This window comes from Aplidium turbinatum, chromosome 5, assembly GCF_918807975.1.
Source record: "Aplidium turbinatum chromosome 5, kaAplTurb1.1, whole genome shotgun sequence".
NCBI classification, from domain to species: Eukaryota; Metazoa; Chordata; class Ascidiacea; order Aplousobranchia; family Polyclinidae; genus Aplidium; species Aplidium turbinatum.
The window spans coordinates 28456586-28466932 of record NC_137476.1 but is presented as its reverse complement, the minus strand read 5'-3'; the positions used below and the strand labels follow the sequence as shown (position 1 = coordinate 28466932).

The following is a 10347-nucleotide window of genomic DNA, read 5'->3' as shown; positions in this document are numbered from 1 at the left end:
ATATATAAAAACAAAGTAGCTTACTAACAGCAACAACTCAAAGAAAGGAAGAGAATCAAAGAAGTAACATAACTGTCTGTGGATTAGCAGCCTGCAACGCTTGCAGGTGAGCAATGGCAAGTGACAGATTCATTGCTTCAATACGTTTAAAATTGGGAATAGTATACATTTAGAATTAGGGATGGGCTACTTTAGTATATAGCCTACTGTCAGGGATTTTTAACCCTGCTTACTGTATACATGTTAATTTGTTATTTCAGTTTTAGCTGAACGAATGAATTGTGTTCAAAGTTTAAGTTTAAGAAAATGCTTATTATGTTATGAGCATTTCAAATTAAAACATGTCAACAGATATTCTTCGTCATGTGAGAATGATCAAAAAATGGCAAAATTTATAACCTTTGATAGAGGATAAATTATTTTGATATACTTTATGGAGATTGACTTCTTTGACGAACTACATGCGCAAAAAAAGAAAAACTTCCTGAAGTCACCGATATACACTTACACTTACAGGCTACTATAATTTATCAATTCATTGTCAAAGAGTCTACCTTGACAATCAATCACATTATTTTTACAGAATTTAAATCATTACTTTAATTTATACATAGGAATGGCACAAAAATCTAATCTTACCGTTCTAGTTGTTGGTGGTTCAGGTGGAATCGGGGCTGAAATATCAAGGACTTTTGCCAAAAAAGGAGCTTCCTTAAGTCTTGCTTCTATAGATCGAGAGGGTCTCTCAAAAGTTGCAGAGGAATGCAAAAGTCTTGGAGCTAAAAGTGTCATCACGATTGTTGCAGATTTGACGAGTAAAGACGAAATGGAAAAGATTGTCAAAGAAACAATGGGACACTATGAAACACTCAATATGTTGGTGAATAGTGCTGGATTGTTCTTTATTGGTAACACAGAATCAACAACATTTGAAGATTACAACAAATTGTTTAATATCAATCTCAGAGCTCCATTTTTCATGACTCAATTGTGCATACCATTTCTTGAAAAAACTAAAGGAAACATCATAAATATTTCAAGCATATCAAGTAAACTTCATTATCCACGTTTCATAGCTTATGCCATGACTAAGGCTAGTCTTGATCACTTTACTAAAACCTCTGCATTGGAACTATCAGCCAAAAACATTCGAGTCAACTCTATAAATCCGAGTCTTGTGCGGACACCTCTATATGACAACATTGAAATGGGAATTGGACTGGATGAGTTTTTTAAAACAGTGGCTGTGAAGCACCCTCTTGGTCAGCGAATGATTGAATTGAACGACATAGCGGATGCTGTTCTTTTTTTATCTTCTGATGCAGCAAGAATGATCACTGGCGTTTGTTTGACCGTGGACGCTGGACGGAGTGTAACTGGACAATAAAGCGTCAACAAGAGTTGTTTGGATTTTGTTTGGCTTAAAATATAACCGGAAAATGACTTGTTGTAACAAACGCTTCAAATCAATCAATAGGCCTAGCTACTACATCAACTCTATGTGAGACCAGGGATTCCTGATTGAAACTGTAACAATATTTAGAACTTAGCATAGCTTTGCAGCGTAGCTGGAATGTACGATTGGTGTATTAGATTATAACACATAGGCTACAGTGGTTCCCAACCTTTTTAACCTTGCGGCACCCTATCAAAGAGATAAATAGTTTGCGGCACCCTGGCAAAACTGGATCAATTTTATGAGGTTTCTGCCTTTCAAATAACTGTATGAAATAGCACAGAATAAGTTGTACAGTATATAGTACGCGTAACTAAATGTATTTATTCAAAAGTCAGTGTGAAATTTGGGGTTGACTTCTTGCACAAAGATAAAAATGATCGTTTTATCTTTGTGCAAAGTCTGAATTTCTTAGCAAAAACAGGAGCCAAATTGAAGGCAGAGTGACCAGAGTCTGATTTTTTTCCGGTTGATACTTTTAACACAGCAGATAAATATTTACACTATAGGCCTACGCTACTCTTGGAGCAGTTTGTTTTTGTGTAGGCTACTTCTATGGTTTTATATGCTTTTCTTTTCATGATAATTTGGGATAGGGAAGGTAGGCTATAAGTATTATACGTAGCCTACTAGGCTATAAAAAACCTGTATTGTGGTTTATGTTTTGCGTTTGGAGTCAATATTTCCAAAATATTTGCAACAAGAGTAAATGTGGAATCGCAGCCTCGGAGTCGGAGTAAAGCAAGAGCCCAGAAACCTGACTCCGTACAGCTCTGCTGAGAACTGAGGCAATTGTAGTTTGCGATTGCATATTTGTCTCGGTTTCACATAGCGCACACACACGTAACCCAGACGTAACCTTCCAAAGTCAAGAGAGAAATCCTTTACAGTAACAATAACCTATATAGCCTACTCGCACGTGCAATGTAAGTTTGTTCAGCAAACACAGTACACACGAGCAAACATACAAAATCGCATGAACAACTCTATCGTCAAATAGCTTATTCCACGGTTAAGCGATTTGCAAACTGTGAGATCTGATAGCTGGAAATTTGGAGCCTGTTTTAGCTCAGTGAAAGCTGTTTTTAATTTTCAGAGGTGCGAACTTTGTCAAACTCTTGGAGTCTGTTTTAGCTCAGTGAAGGTTGTTTTTTAATCTTCAGAGGTGCAAATTCTGTCAACGTTTATTGAAGCAGATTCAACTTTTCAAGAGATTGAGGTTTAATTTTTTAGTTCAATGAAACAGGAAGTTTTAAAAGTTAAGTGTGAAAATAAAAAGAAATTGTCACTCACGCCATTGTCCAGATAGTAGTCTACACTCTACAGTAGCCTATAGCTCTTTCGTAGAAGTTGTTCCCGCTTATTAAGCCCACCTTGGGACTAGAAGATTATGGGCTTATTAGGCGAGTGGTTCTATTAAGTGGAAGACAATTCTCTGCCACTTCTATGCATTCAGTAACTCCGGGCCGGACCAAATTAGGCTTAATAGGCGCGTGAGCTTATTAACCAGGATGAATTTAATAAGCAGGGACTACTGTAAATTCTAAATATTGTTTGCTCCTTTTCCAAGACTAGAAACCGAACTCGGTGGCATAATTTCGATTAGAACAGTGACTCCCAATAAACTTTTCACAAAATTCCATGGCGGAATCCTTGCATTTTTTTTTATAATTTTGCAATCGCCTATACAAAACCAACTGCTATCATCAAAACAATTGTAGCTTACTTTCATTCGCTTTTTCACATATAAGTTACAAATCAACACAAGAAGCAATGCAAACCTGCTAAGCATGGCGCTGCTCTGTTCATCTGAATACATCGATTTTTGATATTCTTTGTTTTTGTCTACATTTAGGCTATTACACAAGTTTGTTTGCTAAAAACAATAGGCCTAAGGCCCCAGCACGTGCACGTACTATCGCCTTAAGCAAATACATTTCATAGATAGGTGTATAGAAAGTGTAGCTAAAATGGAACCAAGCTATTTTTTCTACAGTTTTATAGCCTACCAATCAAGTATAGGCCTATTTGCTTGCAGGACAAGCATATTAAATATGCTACTATGCTTCGAAGTTTGGATGCTGAGCAACATATATAAGTATAACCCACCATGGGCCAGCTACTACAAGTTACTAGCGGACTAGCCTACTTAGATTTACTACTTAGTCTTAGAACAAATAAAATAGAAGTTTTTGAAAGACTTCTGTAAGTTTGGCAGTAGTAAGCCCAATGATGTCTGTAACGAAATGGGTAGTTCTAGGTTGGTTAGCAGTGTCTAATAAAGAAGTCTATTAATCTCGTTTTTTTTTAACATGCTGTCAGTGTATTGTCAAGCGTTTAATCAAATCCACTTTGATTTGACATTTGCCTTCACAATACGACAGACTGCTTAGCTGCTTTAAACAGTTTCTTTTGCTTGCAGTGTTTGAGCCAATTCCTTTAACCTTTGCTTTATATAACATATAGTGTATAGGCCTGATGACGGAAAATTCTAATCTTACTGTCCTGGTTGTTGGTGGTTCAGGTGGCATCGGAGCTGAAATATCAAGAGCGTTTGCCAAAAAAGGAGCTTCCTTAAGTCTTGCTTCTATAGATCGAGAGGGTCTCTCAAAAGTTGCAGAGGAATGCAAAAGTCTCGGAGCAAAAAGTGTTACCCAGATTGTTGCAGATTTGATGAGTAAAGACGGAATGGAAAAGATTGTCAAAAAAACAATGGAACGCTTTGAATGTCTTAATGTATTGATCAACAGTGCCGGATTATTTTATGCCGGTAGCACAGAATTCGCAACATTTCATGATTTTAATAGAATGTTTAACATCAATCTCAGAGCTCCATTTTTTATGACCCAACTGTGCATACCATTTCTTGAAAAAAGTAAAGGAAACATCATAAACATTTCAAGCATAGGAAGTCAAAGATACATCCCAAATTATATAATTTATTGTATGACAAAAGCAAGTCTTGATCACTTTACTAAAACGTCAGCATTGGAACTTTCTGCAAAAGGAATTCGAGTCAATGCAGTTAATCCGAGTGCGGTGCGAACGCCATTATGGGACAAGGTTAAACTGAAAGTTGGCCTGGATGAGTTTTTTGAAGTGTTTGCTTCCAAGCAACCTCTTAGTCAACAAAATATTCAAGTAAATGACATAGCTGATGCTGTTCTGTTTTTATCTTCTGATGCAGCAAAAATGATCACTGGAGTTTGTTTGAACGTAGACTGTGGAAGGGTTTTAAGTGGGCTTTGACGAGGACTCACAATTTTTTCATAGTCAGAATTGCGCAAAATGCTAGCTCCGTTTGTTTCTAAGTAATTCTGTAGTGAATTCTATAGTGGCTGTTATGTTTTACTGTAGCCTATCCTATATGCTCTACAGTTGGCTAAAGCATAAAATGAAGGCTAGGCTACTTTTAGTTGTATGAAATCGTTAGGTATAATCCTAGCTAAATATTGTAATGCAATAAATTATTATCAACTTAATTCCCAGTCACTTACGTTGCTTTGGGATGAGATAAATTCTTTGTCTTCAAGGCACATCGTCGCAAGTGGGCTAAGGTCTGGAAAGCTTTCTCCCTGGTGCTGAAAACCTGCTGTAGCGGAAATAGCTCGAACATGTCCATAGATTTAAGAAAGAAAAGCAAAAGCTGTCAGAAAAAATAAGCGTGGTTTGCGAATACGATAAAAAAACGATCATTTTCTAATGATAGCCAAGACCATTATTTATTCTCTCGTTTTCGTAAACCATAGGCCTACTTTTCTTCCTTTCCGCTTGTGCTTTTCTTTCTTAAATGTAGGCTATCAACTTGTTCGAACGTTTAGGCTACCTGCTGCAACAGTCGATAGGTAGAAATACTTGCACGAAGTAGGCCTACAGCAGGACGCCATTTCGATGCTTATGGAGAGCATGTGGAGATGCCTTGGCAACATAATGTCATACAACAATTGAACTCGATGGTTGACTTTCCTGCGTTTTACTTAACCTTCACACTTTCAACCACCGTAAGTCTATGCAGCGTAGACGCAACTTGAAGAGTGTACAATAAAATCACAAAGTCTGTCCTCAGCAGTGAAACATCTTCGCGTAGTAGCTACCAGACAACACTAAATTAGAAAGTGATTATAGATTTTCAGCCAATTTTTTTTGTGGATCTAAAAAGAGCACTAGCCGATGGTGGATCTAAAAAAGGGCGCTATATAACTATAGGCTAATCTGGGCTGCTAAAGAAATCTATCTCAAGACAACGATTAAATTAACTCCCCGGGTGATAGCCTACAAAAGGAAGATAATTTCTTTTTTTTTATAGCTATAGCTTATATGAGCGGATCTTGGTCTTAAGGCCTACTTAACCATTAGCTTCTTTAGAGTATTTCTAACAATATTTCATTTAAACTTTTTTTTTTCTTTAACCTAGGGACGGTAGATTACGGGACGCGCAACTCCGTTGTTCCGCCATCATTAAAAGGGTCAATTTCCAATTTGACATTTTTTCACGCTTTGTTGCTCGCTTGTTTTCAACTAAAAACCTTAAATTATTAAACCAACTTCATTCTTCTTATATAACCTATAAAATGTACTTTATTTTGTAAATCAGAAAAAATTGTAACCCTTCTAGTGTTACGGCCAATCTCTGTACAAATCAAACGTCATATAAAACCGTTCAAGTCTACTGAATATTACGTCATGGAAGTTGCTGGAAAGTGTGCCGAAATTGCACCATTGTTCATAGACTTGTTTCAAACCTGTTTGGGCCTGTTTAAACATGAATGCATTGGTTCACTAGCTTTGGACACCTGTTTTGAATTGCGTGACAATTGATTTCACTATTGCGTCACAGTTACTTTCTACGTGAATTTGAGATATTGATATCTTTTCTGATTCATTCGTAAAATGATTGCTTGAAAGTTGGCCGCTCATTTAACTGTTGGCTTAGTGCTTGCTAGCTGGACAAAGGTTCCGTCTTTTATCCAAGTAATCTGTTGTGTAGTGACAGTTTAAGTGGTGTAGGCGTTGCACCCCCTCGTTTTCGGTAGCCTCGGGCTAATTTTAGAGGAATACACTGTTTGAAAAGAAGTTCAAGTGTGTGTTTCTTCGGTCATTATATACAGACGAACGGATTAGGGAACTTTATGTTAAAATTTTCCCAAGAAGAGATTATGGTTTACCGCTGTGACCATAAAAAATAAAAAACGAATTTGTTAGCTGGTAGGCCAAGAAGCACTTAGAAGCATAAAAAAATAAAAGACGAAGTTTGTAGTTGGTAGGCCAAGAAGCACTTAGAAGCAAAGAAGTAATAAAAGAAGATCTTATTGGTTGGTAGTCTAAAGAAGCAAAGAAAATTAAAGACATTTCTTCTCGGTAGGCAACTGAAGAACTTTAAGCTAAAAAGTAAAGACATTTCTTCTCAGTTTGGTACTGAAGAAAAATAACTTTGACATTCATTGGCAAGAAAGAAGATTAAAGGCAATCCATCTGTGCTTGAAGATTCAAGTGGAAGAATCCAAGCAAGTTTTGTGGACTTTTGGACTTCATACTCGTGCAGCTACGGTATCGTGCATTTAAATTCTTTTTTGTATTTTTTACGGTCTTTGCAGTTAAGTTTTTTATAACTACTGTAATTTGTGTGTTTGTGTAACTTAAATTTTTAATTGTTAAATTTAGCCCTAACATTTAATATGTCTACACTCGGTGGTGACAGGGACTCGACCGCCGTCGACTCGACTGAGTTTAAGCCTGATGATGTTCTTTGCGGTCGGGCAGGCCATTCTGGGGAGGGACCCATTAACGATGAGGCTAAGTCAGTTCGAGAGGCCCGACATCTTAGACGGGATATTTTGACTCAAATTGGGAAACTTTCTATGGCCCTAGGTTCTTTGAGTGATAAGCAGGAACTGTTAATTTTTCGATCTAACTTATCTACTTTAGAAGAGGAATTACGGCATTTCCATGCTCTCTTGAGTAAAATTTTTAACTCTGCAATCTTAGCAGAACTTCGTGATAGGGTAGATCCCGAATTTAACTCGTTAAAAAATAACTTCGAACAAAAAGAAAGTGAGTTGTCAGATAGGTTGGATGCTGACATACATCCTGAGGATAGCGCCTCAAATGTAAGCACTAGGATGTCTGAGAGCTCGTCACGGATAGTTGCACAAATTAACCTACAGCTAAGACGAGAGGAGCTCCAGATCAAAGCCGAGGCCATAGCGAGAGCTGAGACCATACGAGTTGAGGCCGAAGCGAGAGCTGCTGAGGCCGCCGCGAGAACTGAGGCCATTCGAGCTGAGGCTGCCGCGAAAGCCGAAGCGAGAGCTGCTGAGTTCGCACTCAAAGACGCACAGTTGAGGGCTGAACAACGTAAGGAGGTAGCTTTAGCTGAATATCGTTCTGAGTTGGGCTCCCGGCGTAGCTCTAGGAAGGGCTCTTCTAGGCATTCCAGAAGTGAACATCAATCGCAGTTTAATTTACCTAACCTTTTCCAGACGCCTGTTCAATCTGTAAGTGGACCTGTACAATCCACATGTTTTCCAGCTGTTTCAGGAGGTCTCGGGGCCGCGGCTAAGGGTCTTCCGAAGGCTGTAGAGCCAAGGTCTGCAAATTACAACCGAACTCCTCCCCCAGAGCGTACAGGTCACGGGGCCGCCATTAGCAGTAATGCTTTGCCCCCTTCACAGTTTTCTGCGCCGCTAGTTTTTGATCGCCCAGCTACACGTAATTTGGGTGGTTGTGAGAGGCGTATCGTGTCTCCTGATTTTAACGTGTGTGAGGATCGTGATCGGGCTGTGCATGTGACTGAGCCCACTCAGCCCCTTAAGGGATATAGCTTGTCTTCTCCCGCTAAATCGAGTTCTCAACAGCAGGATTGCTTTTTTGAATACCAAAATAGTAGGACGTTCTTCGATAAGGCGGCCTTGATTGGTTACGATGGTAATAATATGCCATTTGTCTTCTTTAAAAATCGTGTTATGGCCTTGATGGCAGCTTCGCCCTTTAAGGGAACTCGTTTGACTTTGTTGCAAGCAGCTTGTGTTAGAACAGCTGCACAAACGATTGCTAATTTGGTTTCTGACACTCCTGGCTTGTCAGAGGAAGACAGGATAGAAATGTCGTTAGCTCGCTTGTCCCAACGTTTTGGAGTTCGTGGAGGTCTTTTCGCAGAACCAGAAATTAGAAAGTATCGCTATGGTAGCAAATTGACTTCTATCTCTTCCAGTGATTTGAAAGAGTTTAAAGATGAATTGTCGCAGTGTTTGCTTTACGCGAAAGCTTATGGTCAGCGTGATAAATTAGAAGGACGTTTTGTTTTGGATTTGGCTAAGCGACTCCCGTTTGACGCTAAGCAGCGTTATCTTGACTTTTTAGGTGATCAGTATGGTAGCACTGAGGAACCTACCTTTCAGAGTTTGTTTGATTTTGTAGTACGGGAGGAAACGCGCAAGTCGACTGATTTTAGCATTATGCTAATGGGCGATTCGGGTGAGTCGCAGCATTTTAAAAAGTTTGGCAAAGGAAAATTGCCTTCATGTCCGGTTAGGCAGACGTCGGTAAAACCCCATGATAATGTGATTTCAGGGAGTTCGCAGTACTCGACTGCTGTTGGCGCACCGCGCGGCGGTGTGGCCAGACGTAGTGACATACCGGCATGTTTTTGTTGTTCGTCACGTGGTCAAGTTGAATATCATTTTTTGTCTAATTGTAAAGAATTTTTGCGCTTGACACCTAAAGGTCGGAGAGATGTCATTGTGAAAGCTGGAAAATGCTTGAACTGTTTGCGCCAGCATATGGTTAAGGACTGTAATCATGCAAACAACTGTCGTCAGTGTGGGCCTAACAACGATAGGAAACACTATTTTCTTCTGCATGATTTTTATGTGACGTCACGTGATTCTCTGGATTCGGTCGGTAAAGATGATGCTGGTGCCAGAGTTCCTGTGCGTAATGTTAAGATTGGAAATGTTAAAGCAGCCTTTAACCGCGTTACTGCTGCTCGTGTTTTGAATCCAATGACTGGCAAATCGAAGTTGGTGTATTGTCAGCATGATCCTGGTTCGCAGTTGACCTTTGTTTCGAGTGACTTGGTGTGCGAACTTGGCCTTAAACCGTATGATAAAGCGTCGTTTAAAATGGATACTCTGGCTGGTCAGAAACCTACTTGTGCTGACCTTGTTAAACTCAACATCCAGTCGTTAGAGACTGATGAACTGTTTTGTGATATAACCTCGGTGGTTAACCCAGCTTGGGCTGACGATGTTAAAACTTTACCCCATAAACAAGATTTAAGTAGTTTCCGTCATTTTCATGACGTGAATATGTTTCATTTGAATGATTGTAGTACTGTAGATGTACTGATTGGCAACGACAACGCTTATTTGATGTGTGCAAAAGAAGAGCGTGTTGGTGACAATCGTAGTGAACCGCATGCTTTGCTCACTCCTCTCGGTTGGTTGGCTTGTGGTGGTAAGTCACCCTTAGTTGAAAGCGTTGCTAAAGTGTGCAGAGTGCAGACGTCTTCAGAGTCGGATGTCATCTCTGGCTTTCAGCGTAAAATTGAGTCTCGCGATATGGAAATAGCAGACCTGAATAAAGCCATTCAGGATTTGACTTTGCAAAATGAAACCTGTGAATTGTCTCGCAATGACATTTTGGCTAGAGAACTTGTCGAACCGAATATTGAGTTGAAAGATGGTCGATTTGAGATACCTGTTCCGTTGAAGGAAGATATTGATTTACTTAACAATTTTGTGTTGGCGTCAGATAGAGCTGCTGCTTTAAGGAAGAAGGCTTTAAAACAATCTGAATTTCGAGGAACTTGTGTAAATGATGTAATGTCTTCTTGCCCTGACTTGTCCGACTTGTTAAACCCTCTGGCAGATGTCTTGGCTAGATTTCGGCTT

The 10347-nt window shown here is 39.3% G+C and overlaps 1 protein-coding gene across 1 annotated transcript; it reads left to right on the top strand.

Annotated features, from left to right (window-relative positions):
- Window positions 1-979: 979 nt before the first annotated feature.
- Window positions 980-5257, top strand: LOC145770122 (3-oxoacyl-[acyl-carrier-protein] reductase FabG-like). Its single transcript, XM_082581707.1, has 2 exons — window positions 980-1372; window positions 3923-5257. The coding sequence occupies exons 1-2, from the start codon at window positions 980-982 to the stop codon at window positions 4703-4705; spliced, it is 1176 nt and encodes a 391-aa protein (XP_082437833.1). The 3' UTR covers window positions 4706-5257.
- Window positions 5258-10347: the final 5090 nt, after the last annotated feature.

Excerpts from the sequence above, each read along its gene's own strand:
- LOC145770122 (XM_082581707.1), top strand. The coding sequence starts at position 980 with ATGACTCAATTGTGCATACCATTTCTTGAAAAAACTAAAGGAAACATC. Across the intron at positions 1,373-3,922 it reads CCGTGGACGCTGGACGGAGT|TGTATAGGCCTGATGACGGA; the intron begins GTAACTGGACAA and ends TATAACATATAG.